This window comes from Montipora capricornis, chromosome 6 (genome assembly GCF_036669925.1).
Source record: "Montipora capricornis isolate CH-2021 chromosome 6, ASM3666992v2, whole genome shotgun sequence".
Classification (NCBI taxonomy): Eukaryota; Metazoa; Cnidaria; class Anthozoa; order Scleractinia; family Acroporidae; genus Montipora; species Montipora capricornis.
The window spans coordinates 43,836,765-43,855,115 of record NC_090888.1 but is presented as its reverse complement, the minus strand read 5'-3'; the positions used below and the strand labels follow the sequence as shown (position 1 = coordinate 43,855,115).

At 37.9% G+C, this 18,351-nt stretch overlaps 1 protein-coding gene across 1 annotated transcript; it reads left to right on the top strand.

The window, feature by feature from the left end:
- Positions 1-7,275: 7,275 nt before the first annotated feature.
- Positions 7,276-16,888, top strand: LOC138052218 (zinc metalloproteinase nas-4-like). The gene is made up of 8 exons (XM_068898600.1): positions 7,276-7,510; positions 9,368-9,406; positions 9,547-9,690; positions 10,094-10,223; positions 10,827-11,008; positions 12,327-12,545; positions 15,400-15,525; positions 16,393-16,888. The coding sequence occupies exons 1-8, from the start codon at positions 7,411-7,413 to the stop codon at positions 16,500-16,502; spliced, it is 1,050 nt and encodes a 349-aa protein (XP_068754701.1). The 5' UTR covers positions 7,276-7,410; the 3' UTR covers positions 16,503-16,888.
- Positions 16,889-18,351: the final 1,463 nt, after the last annotated feature.

The window sequence follows — 18,351 nt, the reverse complement described above, 5'->3', positions numbered from 1 at the left end:
TCTCGAGTGTTTGGTTTGATAACATTCTTTCATTTGAAAACCATTTATTTAATTTGTTTGTATGTGCTTCCCTTGTCTCAGGGGCAGAGAAAATTGTGCTTCGGAGAAACGGCTTATAAAGCTTGTTGGGCCGAGCGTTGTCACCGGCTTTTGCTGCTAGTAGACGGTGTCGATATCGAAACCGTTACTGTTGACAATGATAGTACACAGAAGGAAAAAAGAAAATTTATAAACGTAAATAAACGTACGGATGGCTCCGGTACGAAGAAGGGAAAACACTTCATGTATTGTGATGTTTGCCCTAAGTAAAACAAGAATGTGCTCAACATGAATTAAGCCAATTTCTTAAGCCACACAGTCAACTTTGTAAACTAAATGATATTGAACCTCAAAGGTGAAGCTGTATTATTATACTGAATGTCTCAAATGGGTTTAAGTGATCATTTTTAACGGAATAAATAAAATGAATTAGCGGTTCATGATTCCGCTAAGATGTATGTGTAAGCTTTTTTGGGTGGTATTTCTTAACTACAAACTGTGTTTTGTTACTGGCTTTGTATTATTTTAAAGAGATCGAGCACTCTTGTTGAGGGACATAACATAATGTGTTTATTCAAGATGCTGTGAAATATAATCAGATACAAAGTACATCTTGAAAAGGAGAAACAAGAGGTTGTCCCTGTTTTGTGCAACAAAACAACAACAAGAAACAGAAGCAAAGTACTATTTGTTTTCTACTAGTTGGGGTACATCGTATATTTGTCTGTGATAATACTTCACCAGTGGTAGTAAATATGCCCTTAGTCAAGAACTAGTCAAGCTTAAATTTAAAATTGCAAATTTGAAAAGAAGGCAAAGAATCAAACGGGTGAGATTTCACTTGCCTACTGTTTCAAAAAAGTAGACAGAGTAAAATAATGGTTGATGAGAACCATTTCGTATCATGTCTTCATCCTTTTTGGAGGGCAAGAGGTCAATTCATAATCACTGTTGATTTTTCTAAAATACCAGTAGTGATTTGGTGCATACACAATGCAGTAAAAGTAGTTTTACGTACACCAGCAGCTTGCTTGAGAAGTATTTTATGTTACATTCGGATTCCTTAGAATCAGAAAAGTAGGGCCAGAAAAAAAATCAGTTTTAATGCACAGTATGATCCTTCAGTTTTTCAGTTTTGAGAGTGCTTGTTGTACCCTGGTACGTTACTTTAAGCAACACATGTAGTCATGATGGCTTTCACCACTAAGTACAATTCTCTCATACATTCGTGTGGCTTTGTATTACCTCAGTCTTTATACAGACCAAAGTTTATTGCCAAAATTTCTTTGTTCCACAGTAACTGGAGAAGTTTGAAGCTCTGCATTCCTACCTGATTTCATCCAATGAATCAGATGAAGAGCAAGACACACTGGTTACGAGACTCTTGTCTGGAGAGCAGAGGAGGTATCCACTTTCTTTCATGGTTTGGACTTGTGCCGCAAAGAAAGACCAGCAGAAGAGGCAGTGTGTAAACAGGAGGGTTGGCCTTCCCAGCGACAGAAGACGTAATGAAGTCCCAGAGAAACTTTTCTGGACCATTAAGTTGTAATTTTTTTTCCTAAGTCTGTATTTTTATCAAGGATGATATAAAGGTGCTTTCGATTGGGAAATCTAGATTTAGATCTTAAAATCTGGATCTTTCGGATTTCCAATCCAACACAAAATACAACAGATTTGGTCACGGATTTCACTCGTGGAAAATCGTTGTCAGGAAGGTTTTCAATTAGTGAGATCTGTGACAAAATCTGTTTTCAGATTTTGTGTTCGATTGGAAATCCGAAGATCCAGATTTTAAGATCAAAATCCGGATCTTCCAATCGAACGCACCCTCAGTCATCACTGTGACAGTAATCAAACTAGGCTGCACCTATGAATGGCGTTGTGTTGTGTTTACTACCTGGTACTGTATAGTAATTATACAATCCCACATAGAGACTAATATGTTTAGGCATTTTGGTACAGTACAATTATATTGAGTTACACTGCTCTGTACCCTTTTGTTCTTTTGTCGTGCAGTTCACACATTCAAAACATTTGGCTATGACATCCTTGTTCACTTTTTTTACTTTCATGATAAAAATGATAAAATGTATATGCAGAGTATAGTATTTGTACCAGTGATAGGAAAACATCTCCATATAATTTGTTACTTAATATATTAAGCTAGCTTGCACCAAGAAAACACTATCATGTGTTAAAAGAGTGTAGCTATCAATTTGTATATAGTATAAATAAATGTTTTGGTATTGTTGTAATAGAAATAGGCAAGTGCCTGTTTGAGTCAATAGGGAGCTTAAGCACGCGCGTTTTTGAGACGCGGACGGCAACCGGAAGTGAGCTGCTTTCCCTTTTATCTCGTCTTGACACTACTACATTTACATTCCTAAGTATCCATCGATCCATTAGAGATGATTAGTATAAAAATCTAGGAGACACCACTGTCCTGGCACGAGAAATGTTCTCTTCCGGTTGCCGTCCCCGTCTCAAAAACGCGCGTGCTTAAGCTCCCTATTGATAATAAAACAGGGGAAGGTATACATGTATCTCATATTTTATTACTGGGGACATAATCAGGGAGGGAGTCAAGTCCTTCTGCCAACAACATTGAATCATTTGAATTTCATTGTGGAAAGTAGCGTCACAGCTGCGAACTCAGCAAATGAAAACGTAAATACAGCCAAATTTGTAAGCTACGCCACCAACTGATTTCAAAGTGCATGTCAAATACCAGCGAAAAGGAGAAGCCGCAAATGCAGAAAAGGGAGGAAAGTAGGCGCCTTCGTGTGACAACACCGCGTTTTCCCTCAAAGCAAACACCTTGTTTTTAAGCGTTAACCAACTAGTGAACGCTGAACAACAAGCGGTTTTTTGGCGTTCTCCGCGCATTCACTGTTCGGGAAAATGCAAGAAAACTCGCTGAAAACTCCACTGAACGCGTTGTTTTGTAACTGGAAAACACCAGTAAACAATGGAAAACAACCTGTTTAGCGTGCGTTAACCGCGCAGTGAACACCAGGACAATGAGAGAAAACTCTGAGTAAACTCCGGTTAACACGCTGTTTTGCGACTGGAAAACGCCGATAAAACAACGGGAACCAATCCGTTTTCACAGCGTTAACCGCACGGTGAACACCAGGACAATGAGAGAAAACTCCAGTAAACACCAGTTAACACGCTGTTTTGTGACTGCAAAACGCCAGAAAAACAACGAAAAACAAGCTGTTTTCACAGCGTTAAAGGCCAGGCGGTAAACACCTTGAAAAGGGCTTGTTTTCCTGTTGTTCACCCTGATGGAAAACTGTCGGATAATGGAACGGAAACTCGAGTTCACCGGCTGGAAAACAGACAGAAAACCTTGGATTTTACGATCGGAAAACGCAAGCAAATGTTCGAAAAATGCCGCATTTTGCAATGCTCACAGATCGTTTTCCTAGCGGGTGAACGCTACTTTTTTTGCCGTGTCTGGAAGCCGAAAGCGTAGAACGTTTAATATTTTTTCTTAACCAGAGAACGCTTTTTACATGATTTAGCTATGTTACTTGCTCGTTTTCTCCTCACTTTTTTTTGTCCTCTGAAAAGCAGAAAAAGCCAACTTCTCTCTAATAACCGGCGTCTCGAGATTAAGCGATTACCACAGACGCATGCGCACGAGTTCTGAGTCACCTTAGGCGAGTCTAAAATACGGGTCACATAGACCGTATTCAGAAATGGCCGCCAAGAAATTGGTCTTTAGTCCTTAGTGTAATCTTCCTCACTAACCTCGTTAGCACGGACAAAGTTCAAAAGAACTTTTGCTCTAAAGTGAGGCTAGTGAAGATTATTAGCAGAAAGACAAAAGAATAATTCTTTGGCAGCGCCATTTATGAATACGGTCTTTTCCACAGGTCAAGACTAGATCTCCCTGCTCCACAAATGAACAACTATATCCAAGCCAAAAGTTTCCCTAAGGCCTGAGACAATATTTTTTTTATCAGTGATTAGTGCTAGGAGAAACTTCTGGTGTTGTTTATTTGTCTGTAGCACAGTGGCAGGTACAATGAACTGCAGAATGTGACCTGTATCTTATACCCGGCGTGGTGGAATAATCCGCGGCTTTAAAATCCATTTTTGTTGTTTGTAAAATGTCTTTTAAGAGGGAAAATGTATTAGACAACGTTTACCAATACATTGCTGTTCAAAATGAGAAACAGAAAAAAATTACTTGATTTCTAATTGCTTTACTTCCGTCGCTAAAAAAACCATGGATCTTTTTTGCTTTTTCAAAGAAGGCAACCACTCCACGAGAGTAAACAATGTTAAGTGTTTTTTTCGAAAACCAAAATTAGCAGAGAAAATGTAAAAAGAATGGAGAGACGTACGCCATTTTCATGCAATGGCTTGGAACCCGTCTATCTATCTCTGCACGCCTGTAGTCACTGTGGCCTTCCGTCACAACGATCCAACTTATTAATTAGCACAACTGCGTAGATCTTTTAATCACTGAGATATGTCAGCTTCCCCTAAACATTAAATTCTATCTTTTTTTAAGTTAAATATGGGAACCACTGGAAAAAAAGAAGTTTTTGTCAAATGTTCCTGCGAAAACTCGAGGGGAGTTTGTTTTTGTTGTTTTTTCAGAGAGAGTCTAGCCTAAAAATACGAAAAGCCGCGTGCCATTTTCATACCCGAACTATCTCTGTCCACGATCTTTCGATGTACACCTGTAGCATCCTTACATCACGGCAATATCCGGCCCAGATGACTTTCAATTTAATTGCTCAACTCCAAGCAAGGATATTTTAATCGGAAATTTTAGTTTCTTTGTTGGATAGAGCATGGAACAAAGTTGTTTCTCATTTGTAGAATATTACAATGTTGGGTTCCCTTCGATACAGTTTGAGTGCATGCTTTTTTTTTTTCTCTCTATACAATAAATTTAGAAAGAACGGAGAGCAGTTCGCGATTTTCATGTTATGGCTTCGAACAAGGTTCAGTGCATACCTGCTTTTCCAACCTCATTGCGCTCCTTGAGGGATCTTTTAATCGGACATGTGAACTTTTTGTTGGACATTGACTGGGGGTAGGAGGAGTCTATGATTTGGAGCGAACAACAGTTGTTTGCTCCTAGTCATTGGCTCCTCCTAGGGGATATTTTTTCCTCATTTGTAGAATCTTAGAACTTTGGAAGAGTGGGTAAATATTATTATTTTTTACCTAAGCAATATGAAATCTGTGGACAGGTGATCTGGAAAAGAGAGCATTTGTTCATAGGTAGTGTAAGAAGTGACTGCCGCTGCCTCCAGTTAATTCAAACTGAGTATGATGCTATTCACATTGAACTCTGTTGAACCTCACCTTCAAGCGCTAACCGCTAAAGTTGCGTTTTGGCTTCCATCTCTGATCAAACTTCCAAGGCCAAGACGCTAACTACATATCTTATCTAATTTACAGGGGTAGTATCATGGGAATTATCACTTTTATTTCGATCATAAAATTACTTAATCAATTTTAGGTGTCCGTTTCATTCTTGAATTGCTTCTGGGATCACCGCAGTGGGATAAACATTGATTAAATTTTAAAAGAAAAACGAGCCAGACTCAGTTATTACGGAGTTCACCTAAGATGGAAGAGGAGATTTTGAAAACGCCGGCCCGACGTTTTCAAGCTGGCATTCATTTAATCTTGGCTACGCGTAACTAAAAACACTTAAGTATGGTTTCTGTAAGCTAAAAGAGCCGTTTTGAAGACACTTTGGCAGTTAGTTTTCGTTTGTCATCGGTAAACAGGCACAGTCTCCTTTACTTTCCAGATTTTTACTAACAATCCATGACACCGTCCCTTTAATATATACTTGATGTCTTAGAAAAGGCAGATCGCGCGCTATTCAATAAGATGTCCAGAATGCCCGGCCACCCTCTGTATCTGTCTCTCCGTAGCACTAAAGAAACTTCTGCGCGCCTTAGAGTTCCGTGCAGGCAGCTTCCAAGGGTCAATACCCAGCGTTTTGAGAATTGCTTTATCTATAGGCTATTTGTTAAATATAAAGTAGCAATTTAATATTTTAAGGTTTTATTCATTTGGCATTATAATTATTTCTTTCTGAAAAGCAATTATAGTAACTTTTACGGTATTTTTGCTTAATTATAAAACAAATAATAAAGACTAATAAAGAGACTATAGTTGAGCCGAAACCTGGCATCCAAAATTTCTCACGTTAGCCTGGTTTATCTGACGCTGTGGTTGGTAATATTTGACGCTTCCTAACTGACACGAAAGGGATCATTGAAGGGTATGGGTTACGTATGAAGCAGAGATTTCAGGCAAGAAATGAACAGTGTGTTACAAACTACCAAAAGCCTATCACCTTGTTACTACTAAGCGTTTACTCGAAAAAGCCATTTAGCAATGAACGTGGCGATTTCGCAGAATTACGCAGTATGTGGTAATATAGATGTTCTTTAAAAAGGTGAAACTATATTTTTCGAAATACTGATTATATTTATAGTAATTTATGAACAGGCTCCAACCCATGTGCTCCGGCGATGTCTCCGGCTCGAATTTTTGGTGAATTAGCTGGTCGACAAATTGTTCCACCTCATAACCCCTGCCTTTTTCTTTTATTCTAAAGCGGAAAATATGTAAATTTCTCCATTCATAAAGAGACCAAGTCTTTTTAATTACACCCCAACTGTTTCGACCCTTTAAAAAGATGTTAATTGCATAACATGCAAAAGACCAATAAATTTAGCATATTATTTTTTGTTTGTCTCTTTAGTCACTAAAAATATAACCTTGCAATGTATTGAGTATTTTGAAACGAGATAAATTTAGGTTTCACTTACTATCAATAATTTTGTCATCTCTCACTAAAATAGGCTCGTGTGACGTTAGCGCGATATTACATACGCCTAAAGATCTCAAAGCAGGAATGAATAAATGAAACAATATCTTGTTTAGTAATTTTTTTAAAAGAATATTCGAATTATCTGGAGGAAATTTTCTTACTTCTATTTAGAAGGCAAACTGCCCCGTTGGAGCAAGAAAAGCAAAGATGTAATCAGGTGTGAAGGAACAATAAGGGAAACCCCTGAGACCAATTACGTAAAAATATACTCGAATGCGGAAAAACTACTGAAACATAAGAAATTTAAAGTAAAATGACAGTCTAGAAAACAACTACTTCGATAATTTTGTCTTAACGGCTGTGTCTTCTGTGAAGGTAATTATCCGGTGTAGGGACCACAGTTGTGCCATTTTGGTTTACATACATAAAGTCAATAATACTGAAAATGGGTTCTTTGCACATCCTGAGCACAATATGAAGGACTGATATTTACATACCGAAGGAATCGCCGTCACTCTTTGAAGGCCAGGAGCGATTTGTCAATTACGATGCGAGTAGCCCTCTTCCTTTTGGTGTATTTTGCTGTTGTTCACGGCAGATCATCATGGAGACTCAAGGAACATGTGGACGAACTGATCAAGAAGTCTGGTATTAAGACCTTTTTATGTCTTAAGTGTTTTCCATTTTGTTTAAATTCCAACATTTAACATGCATCCGCCATTTCGACAATGTTGTTTGTAGTAGTTTTCCTTGTGCAACACTTCGCTTAGACTTCGTAGATCAGCTAGGCTCCGGTGCATGAACGGTAATTTATTTGACTCTGCTAAACAATCATTTTGTTAAAAAGGGATCAATGTTGGATATTTCCTGGGGCCTTTAACCAGAAAAAATAGACGCTTAGCGAGAACAGCGAACGCGAATTTATTTCGTCACTGCTCAACATATAACTATATGAAATGATTTAGCAGCATTTAAATTTCAGTGTAATGTCGTCTATTAATTTAATATTTAGGAACAAAACACCGTAGCCGGTAGTTCATCTTGCTCTCCGTTTCTTTTTAAAAAAAGAATTGGCCTTGATGGAGTGGAAATGAAATTGGGTTATGTCACGCAAAATCGCGTGATTTCATGACATCCAAAATACTCACAAAGTAGAATGGAACATGGCAAGAACCAGGTAAAAACTGTGGAAGACTTGAAAGAAAAGCCAAAATTGATGCATGGATGGACAAAAAAAAAAAAGAAAAGAAAAAGAAAAAGAAAGAAAACGAACAAAATTGAAATGAATCGGTTTAGGTAATCTTGAAAAAGTTCCCTCAACATTTTTCAAGTTTCCAAAACTAGGCTGGATAAAGGTGTTTTTTGCTCAAAATCTTTTTGCTTGGAATCCCGCGGCAAATTACTGACAAAGGAATGGTTCTATATTACCATTTACAGCTTAAAAGCTCATTCAGTATTAACAAGTTGGTAGAACTGATATTTGGATATAATTTCAATTAGTCAACGGCCTAAATTTTCTTAAATTCTGATTTTGCCGACACGATGCTCCACCGACTAAGCAACAAACTGATTCTTTGAAATCTTTCGTTCGGTAAAATCTGTTGTACTGAGTTAAAATTAATTAATCAATTAATTAATAATTAATCGATGTTTCAAATCTTGCTTCATTTCCAGTGACTGAGATTGTAAAGCACATTATCAGATATTGGTTATCTCAAACATCAAAATCTTTTTGAGTATTAACGTTTAATACTAGAATTAAAATACTACTAAATAAGGAAACAATTAACAGAGATATACTGACACACACAAGGGCTCACAAGAGCTCACGACTCCAATTTTTCTTTAGCGTTTTCGCAGACTGAATTTACAGTGTACATGCATGAAGATATTTTGAATAGTATCTAAAGAGGGACCTAATGTGCTGTCTGGTTCTTTTTAATCTCAGTTGATCATGTCCTGACCCAAACAAGAATATGTTAAGCCGATAAATCACTCGTCTTTTACTTTTTACTCACCACGGTGTGTAAAACCAAAACATTCACTGTTTACACTAAGTCGGATTGAGCTATTGATATATCAGTACCTTACGGAAGTTACTCGAACTGTATCAAGGCAACAGATGTAAAAACTTGCTGGGTATGAATAAGCTAACACGTGCTGTGATTAATGGGCATTTTTCACGTGGCGACTATTTTGAGTCCCGAGGGACTGAAAACTTTTGTTTTGCGCCCCCACGACTCGCTTCCAAACCCACCAACTAGAGGATCGGGGAACAAACTCTATAGCTATAGTCTTTGACCAGCATTGCCGCCGATTGACAAAGGCCCATGGTGATATTATACGTAACAAATGTCATCAAGTTCATCCACAGATGACAATGATGATGATGAGAGCAAAAAAAAAAAAAAACACCATTCCGTCTTAATCATCCTATGAGAGATAGCCATGACCATGGAATCTAAGTGTGACTGAATCGATCTAACGTAGATCTCTGTATTGCAGTGGATTTGAATGCAATCAAGAAGGAGGAAGAGAACCCCGGTAAGTTCAAAAATGACAAACAAACCCATTTTCGTCTTTCTCACCGTCGACTAAAGACAACAATACACTTTCACATGTATCGTTTTGAATTTTTACCAGCATCATGACACTATGTTTAATGCCCAGTTTTTTTATTATAGATTTGTTTGAAGGAGACATCTTAATCGATGAAGACACCAAGAACTATCTTTTTGGAAGAGAAATTATGTCACGCGATGCCGTTATCAGCCCAATATATTATTGGCCTGGAGGAGTAGTTTTCTTCACGTTTGATGAGAAATTAGGTTAGCTGTGTTGAAACAAATTTCACAATTAATAGTCAGGGGCGTAAATATAACAGCACTTAATCCCCCAACATCCAAATCGGTTGAAGTGTGAAATTATAGGAATAGCATGCAAGGTTTCTCGTACTGCATTGCTTAATACAATCAAACACTCTGGCCAAAAGATCAGGAGGTTGTAGCCCTAGAAATTTTGAATACTGATTGCCAGATATTTAACGGTCGATTTCCTTGAACCTCATAGCGGCCTAGGCCAAACAGAAACTGCAAAATGAAGATGCCATGAAAGCAATGCCATTGTGGTACCCCTGCATGCGTCGGAATGCAAACCGTCTCTCCGTTTGACCAAAGACTCTGCAATAAATTTAACTGTTTTTTTGTTTTAATCGCTTGTCTTTATAATTAGAACCATTAACCATTGACGTCATCAGAGAAGGAATTAATCACCTAAAGAGACGAACATGTATAAAGTTTGTGGAAATTTCTGGCAAGAATCCCGCGAAAGAAAACTACATCAAATTTATTAGCGGAGAGGGGTAAGTCCACTAGCTACTGTACAATCTCGTTCCCAGGACCTCTCCCTTAAGCGAAGGGAAAGGTTCTGGAACGAGGTTTTACAAGTATTAGACCATTTCCGAGTTCATGTCTGCCTCCTCTTCAAAGTGAGTCTAAGTGCAAAGCTTTTGTGATGGTAATTAGCTCTACTTTACATATGAATGAAAAACGTCGTACTTAGTCTCGCTTTGAAGAGTGGCAGACACGAACTCGGAAATGGCTCTTTCACCTATACTGTTCCATGTAAATTATATTTTTAACCTTTTGTCCCCAAGGAGTCATGAGCATGTAAAGTCCCCTCACAATTTCAATGAAATCTCAGTCAGACAGGTATTGAAGATTATAATCAGGGTATGAGGTGTGATGTTGATATAGCACCAAATTCTCATGATGACTACCCAAAAAAGAAACCTATGGTAAAAGTTAGGCCGAATGAACATTTCGATTTGGAAATGAAAGGGTAAATTAAGCGAGAGCAGGGCTTTAATTATTCCAAGCCTTCCAGATCATACATTCCTGAACTATTGCTTTTTTCCCCATTTAATTCACACACGTCGATTTAATGGCCATTCTGTACTTTTAAGATGTTATTCGAGAATTGGTCGCGATCCCCTTGGAGGCGAGCAAGAGATTTCCATCGGTTATGGCTGCGTTCGGGCTGGAACAGTTGTCCACGAAATTATGCACGCACTGGGATTTTTCCACGAGCACACGAGACCTGATAGAGACAAGTACATCCATATTGACTGGAAAAATATCCTGAAGAGTAAGATATTGTAATCGGTTCATGACGATTTTTAAATGTATTTAGCAGTGATTGTGATAGTAAACTTGTGTCTAGCTCACCCTTTGATGATACTTTTGGTCTGAGACCGGCGTCATTTTTGGCCGGAGGGAAACAAAACTAAAATTCTATGACATTCGAGATAATTATAGACGCGTTTCCCTTTATAGCGCCAAAATCAGCAGACTGCTGACAATTTATGCCGTTGAAGTCTTAAAATTTAAATTTTAGGAATTCCACGAATGAATAATGTAATAATTGCTTTTGTCAATGAGATTAAAATGACCTCCCCTCCTCATCCTACTCCTTGTAGGCCTCAGCTTGCAAATAACGTATTAATAGGTCTTTTTCAACTGAAAAAATCTTTCATTCAAGTTGATTGTATTCGTAATTATTATTCCTATAGTTTTTATCCAAGAACGATAAGAGATTGGAACTCGTTACCAAGTTATATTCAAACTAGTAAAAAATATTCATTATTTAGAGATCGCTGTCTTTCGACAATTAGAAGTTATTAACAAATCTTATTTTATTCTTTTTATAATTAATATCTTTATTACTAAGTACTATTATTGCTTGTATATTTGACATGTAGTTCTTTGATTTGCCTACATTTTATGTTATATTGACTTAAAGTTTAAACGATGTCGATTCATAAGCATAAACGTAAAAAGGATGTTCGTTAATAATAACGTTTTTCTCACGATGTGGTAACTTGTGATGTAGATCGCGACGTTTCGACTGCATACTGCTGGTCTTATCAGGCGATGAGGTCGATTGGTTAGGGTTAGACTGAGGTTAGACTGCTCCACTGTGATTGGTTGGTTTTCAGCAGCCGTGATTGGTGCATTTCGATCCTCGCTGTTTCGGTGTGTTGTTCCTTCTGTTCCTTCAGCGAGGATCGAAATTCACCAATCACAGCTGCTGAAAACCAACCAATCACAGTGGAGCATCCTGCTTAAAAGATGACGCGTAACCAGTCGACCTCATCGCCTAATGAAGACTAGCAGTATGCAGTCAAAAGGTCGCGATCTACATCACAAGTGACCACATCGTGAGACAAACGAGAATACTTTATTATTATTGTACTTTACCACGATGAATAACAGCTGCAACCTTTTTTACGACATTAAGGATGTTCGTGTTTGACACGTCTTTATGAGAGCAACTTGGTAACACAAGTAAAACACTCAAAGTGAAAGATATCACGTTTACCTTAGCTTCAAAATACGGAACCATCCATATTCCTGATATAAATAACTAATTTAATACATCATTAATTTGATGTCTCTGTTTATAGAACACAAGCATAATTTCAAAAAGTATCCAAGGGATGTGGGTTCCAGCTTTGGCAAACCATATGATTACGACAGTGTCATGCATTACAGCAGGTTAGCATTCAGCAAGGACTGGAAAGCACCAACCATAGTGCCTAAAGACACGACAGCTGCCATCGGTCAGAGAATAGGTCTTAGCCTTCATGACAGGGAAGAAATCAACAACCTGTACCAGTGCAAAGGTGAGAGATCACGGCCCCTTCGCTCAAGCTGACACAATTTTCCCTGAGTGTACTTCAACATACATACTCATAGGACTTTTTATTCTTTAAGACAATTGAAACTGAGTTTAGCGTTCCTAGATATAATACAGTAACATATTGTCACCATTGTCAGCGCTACCTTGGACCAAAACTATGGAGAAAACTGCATGCCAAAAAATATCAGATTTGCAAAAACCTTGAACAACCTTAAAAGCACTACTCAAAATTTTGACATTAGCTCTCTGTTGGACGACGGATGCATGCGTTGTTCTTGCTGTTCATCTATGCAGTTAGTCATAAAATAATTATTAGGTGATAATATTATGACAGCATTTATCAACAAATTAGTTCTTAGATTTAATTTTAACTTTATTTTCTTAACTTTTAACTAAATCTTAGTTGAAAAGATATTACGTAATATTTTAATCTCCCCAATTAGTAGAGCACTTGTGCTCGGCTATAATTAAGAATTGGGACTTCCGTAGAGTTTTAGGGTCACGCGCAAGCTGGGCACAAGTATGGCGCGTTAGGCCTGAATCGCGCGTGTTTTTCTGATTTTTGTTACGTCAGCGTCACCAAATCTGTAAAATTAACTACTAATTTTCTCGCGTTCCCTTTGGTATTTTTTTTTTTAAATTGGCTCAATTCTAACCAAATATCGTTCCTATCAAATACCCTATTTTTGTTAAAACCTGTCAGAGCTAATCGAATATGTTTAGAAATTAGAATAATGACAAAATACAGAATATTGGCAAAACTGTCTGAACAACCTTGACTTTTTACCATTGTCAGGCAATAGCATTTCCATAATGTGGTAAAGAATAAAAAAAACTCACAAACTCAGATCAAATCAAATGTTGGTTTTTACTGGAGATGGGAAAACCGTAGTAGCCGGAGAAAAACCTTTCGGTGCAGAGTGTAAAACCTGGTCCCACAAACTCAACCCACATATGACGCCGAGTCTAGGAATCGAACCCGGGCCACATTGGTGGGAGACGAGTGCTCTCACCACTGTGCAATCCCTGTACGCTTGATGTGAAACGGTCCTGATTGTTTCTACATTGATTCTTTTGAAATACAATAAAGTATTTGAACTTCGGAACAGAATGAAATGAAAGTTGGATAGTTTATCGAACCGTAATTTTAAAAGAAGTCGCAAAGGAAGCTCGAACAGATCCAGGTCTGATCATGAACGGGATTCAAACCCATGACTGCACGCGATTGCGTTGCGCTGACTGGAGCTATTAAGCCCGTTGCGTGCTGGCGAATTCAACAAAAGGAATTATTTTAATATTGCGAGGATTCTTCCCCATTTTAAGAGCTTCATGGACAGTACAAGGCTGGTAAATAGCCAACGAGGCGCGTAGCGCCGATTTGGCTATAACTAGTCTCACATCTAACAAGAACAAGCGCGAATGGAATAACTGTTTTATTAAATTCCTTAAACTCTAAAAGTTTAAAAAGTACGAAAGACGAGCGAAAAAAGCGAGCAAATCCGAGCGAAATAAAAAAAAAAACTTGATGAAGATGCGATGTTGTGTACGACCTTGTGGTCAGACAGACGCAGTCTCATCACAAAAACATTTCTTACCTTTTCGCGTACTTCTAAACGTCGCAATTGATCAAAACTTTCCACAAAAACGTTTTTTTTTTGCTTTATTCAGAGAGAAATTCCGCTTTCTGGCGAGAAAAAAATTAGCTTAGCAACGCTTAGCGCAATCATTTACCATATAAGGTATAAACGTAATATGAGCTGATCACCGAGATTGAGTGAACCAATCAGAGCACGAGAAATGCATAAACCGAGGTTGAGAATTTAAGGGTGCGTTCGATTGACCTTATTCCTGAATAAGAATACATGGAATATAAGTTAGAAATCCTTCGTTTCGGAGAGGAGGCAGTGTGTCCCAGTGGTTAGGGCGCTTGCCTTGAGATCCAGGGATCCCGGGTTCAAGACCCGCTCTGACCACTCGTTGAATTTGATCCTGGTAGTCCCTGGTTCAACTTCCCAGCTCCACTTGTAAATAACCAACTGGTTCGCCTCCGGCCAGTTGGGATTTTTAACAGTTGTAGTTGTTGTGTTCTGTTGTTTCGTTGATTGTGTTTCATTGGCTCTGAAAAGCCCCTATGGGGGAGCGGTCAATTAAGTATGTATTGTATTGTATTGTGTTCACATTAAAATTGTCAAATAGCTGGTAAAATGCTACTTTAAACATATTTTTGTTAACCTTGCTGCTTCGAAACGCGCCAAACATACCGTTTTAATTATCACCCCAGGTATTCTTATTCCGGAATAGGGTCAATCAAACGCGTCCTAATAATGCTATATAATTCTGCGTTCCCTTCAAATGTTTGAATTTTCGCTGCCTATTTCCATAGAGGATTGTGTGGACAAGACAGATCCAAAATTGTCAAATAGCTGGTAAAATGCTACTTTAAACATATTTTTGTTAACCTTGCTGCTTCGAAACGCGCCAAACATACCATTTTAATTATCACCCCAGGTATTCTTATTCCGGAATAGGGTCAATCAAACTTGTCCTAATAATGCTATATAATTCTGCGTTCCCTTCAAATGTTTGAATTTTCGCTGCCTATTTCCTTAGAGGATTGTGTGGACAAGACAGATCCAAAATTGTCAAATAGCTGGTAAAATGCTACTTTAAACATATTTTTGTTAACCTTGCTGCTTCGAAACGCGCCAAACATACCATTTTAATTATCACCCCAGGTATTCTTATTCCGGAATAGGGTCAATCAAACTTGTCCTAATAATGCTATATAATTCTGCGTTCCCTTCAAATGTTTGAATTTTCGCTGCTTATTTCCTTAGAGGATTGTGTGGACAAGACAGATCCCTTCAGATGCATGGAACTAAAGTCACGAGGTGCGTGCTCTCATCCTTCGGAGGACCAAGATAAAATGATTCAGTTATGCCCAAACACCTGTGGCTTTTGTGGTAAGTACCAAAAAGCGAATATGTTCCCCCTAAAAAAAAAAGCAGAAAAGAAGAAAAAAGGTAGACAGCTATCCTCACAATAGGAACGTTGGAAGTAGGTAGATGTAGGAGTTTAAATGTTACCTCTCTTGGGTTTCAGTTGCCAACGAATTTTTTCATTCTTTTTGTTTTTCACCTCTGGTCAGACAGTATAGCATTCAGGGTCTAGTTGCTCAAAGCCCGTTTGAAATAATCGTGGATTAGTGGAAACTTTTCTTTTTGATTATTTATCAATCACAACAGTCTTTAAATTCTTTGCACTGATTTCCTTCAATTTTGAATCAGACTTTTTGTTTTCCTTCACAATAAAATTACATTTAGAGCATTACTCAAACATCGGTTGGTATTTGATAGTGGATCTGTGCAAACTGCAATTGGCAAGGACTGACGCGAAGTTTCTGTCCTTGTACGAATTACGTTGATGACATATGCAAGACTTTGTTCTCTCCTTTTCATCAAAGACCTCTTTCAAATAGCTCTTTGTAGTCTGGGATTTTTGTCCTCTAAACTACCATTTAAAGAACTTAGATCTTTACAAGAAAAACAAAAAAAAAATTGTATAAGTTTCCACGCATCAGAGGTTGTTTTAACGAGGCTGAGCTTAGGATAAGAGGCCTGGCCTGCGAAATTAAAGGTTAATTAAAAGTGTGCTACGACTATCTTGCGTTAAAAGTGGTTAAGAATTAATCAATCGCTTTTGAAACGTTCCCTCTCGACACTACTATATAGAAAAACCTAACGAATGCGCATTCATTCAACTTCTGGAAATGACGCTATAAAAAGGTAAATTAACTTTCCCGTACTTTTTATATTATTTTAGTCCTACAGCCATGTCAGAGGTAGTGACACCAAGCGAAGGCCAAGCAACTGTGGAAAATGCATCGATACTGCGTGATCGTTCTGCGGTTACGGAAAAAAAAGTGGATTTTATTACTTGAAATAAGATTCATTAATCTTTATTTTGGGAGTATTTGTCAGTTTTTGTCAGTTTTTGTCTGTCTGTTGTCTTTTGTGTGATTTGTCGCCAAGTTCGAATTGAGCTTTAGATTACTAAGAACGAATGCCAAAAATAGACTAAATAGTCTAAAGTATACGTTTGATATTCTCTAGTCATTACGCACTTCACAATGTGACTAAAGCTTGAAATCTCTTTCGAGTGGTAGGCCGGCGTCACTTCTGAGCAGTTGTAGATCCCAATCGATTGACAGATAGATAGATAGCTAGATAGTTTATTAAAAACAATACTTAAAAATTACTAATAAGTCCTAAATAATAAGTCAAAAACTAATTATTAGAGTAATATTATTAAATTTTGTATTATCTATTTGTGTTGATATATGAAATATGAACTGGGATAAAACTACAATAGATCCCTGACTATTTCGACATCGCATATATAAAAGTACTTCTTGTTCCGTTCGTACAAAGCTTCGGCATATTAAAATGGCGCTGTCGGTTTAGATTATTGCGCGAGTTGTCATAGACTGGTGGAAGGAGGGCTTTCAGTTTATGATTTGGATCACTGACAATGCTATCAAAAAGCTTGCTACATAGTAATGATGCTCTAAAATGGATTGTTACCCCCACCTCGATTGCCAAGTTGCACTTTCCTGATGTTATTATTGACATTACTCTTTTCTCGAGCTGTGCCAGCTCGTTCTTTAAGTACAGGGGAAGTCCGTTGAAAAAGACAGGTGCTGCGTAATCTATAACAGACCTCACGCACGATACACAAAAACAGTGCTAGATCTTGTTTCGGACCTCCCGTTTTAACTGAGTTAGGAAATAGAGTCTCTTGCTAATGATCTTGACTCTCATGAATTACTTAGTGAAAGAGGCCTTACACTTTGCTTCTGCACTGGATAAGATCCAAAGAAACTCCCGGATGGCAAGAATGACCCAACTGCATCATGGGAAATAACTAACTAAGCATGTCACACTCCGCGTAATTAACAATTATTGGACGAGGTTGAGCAAAATATCGTGATTTGTCAGTGGCGAGCATATCGATTATTTGCCGAAGCCTAAGGCTGAGGGAAATAATTGATCTGCGAAACACTGACAAATCACGATATTTTACGATAACCGAGGTCAATAATTGTTTTATCTTTAAAAATCGATGAGTATAACCAGGGGGCATAATTGAAAAGTTAAAAACATTCTCTGGTTAAGAGTTTTAAAAACACTGAGCTTTCGATTTTTAAAATACATCGAATGATAAATCCATTTATTTCCTCTGGGCAATAAATTTCCTTTTTGGTTATCTCAGTTACATGGTCATTCAATGTAACTGAGATAACCAAAAAGGCTAGTAAGAGACTTTATTTCCTAACTCAGTTGTACTATTTGTATCTATTCCCGAGATCGTTTGGAACATCGCCGATCGATAGAGATCTCTTCCTTTGGACAGAATAAATATTTATTTTATTATCCAAACACTGTGCAGTGTATTTGTTAGGGATGGTTTAAAAAGATTCAGCTAGGAGGCCTAAGAAAATATTTTGAATTTTTAGCTCTTGAGCGACAATTCAAGTGTTGCAATGTGGAATGAGAATGGTTTACTCGAAAAAAGCGATCGATTGCTTATCCTGGTAGTATTCCAAGATGACTGCAAATTTTAGGGGGAGGCCGTGCAGAATATGTGGCATTTGAAGAAGGTTTTATTATGCCTCTACCTTAGTGATTCATGCATGCAAACTCTCAGATTCTGCAGCCATTCCAGAGAACTGAGTGACAGCATATCAGCACTCTCTTTGCAAAGATCAAAGCAGGGAGATGGTATTAACT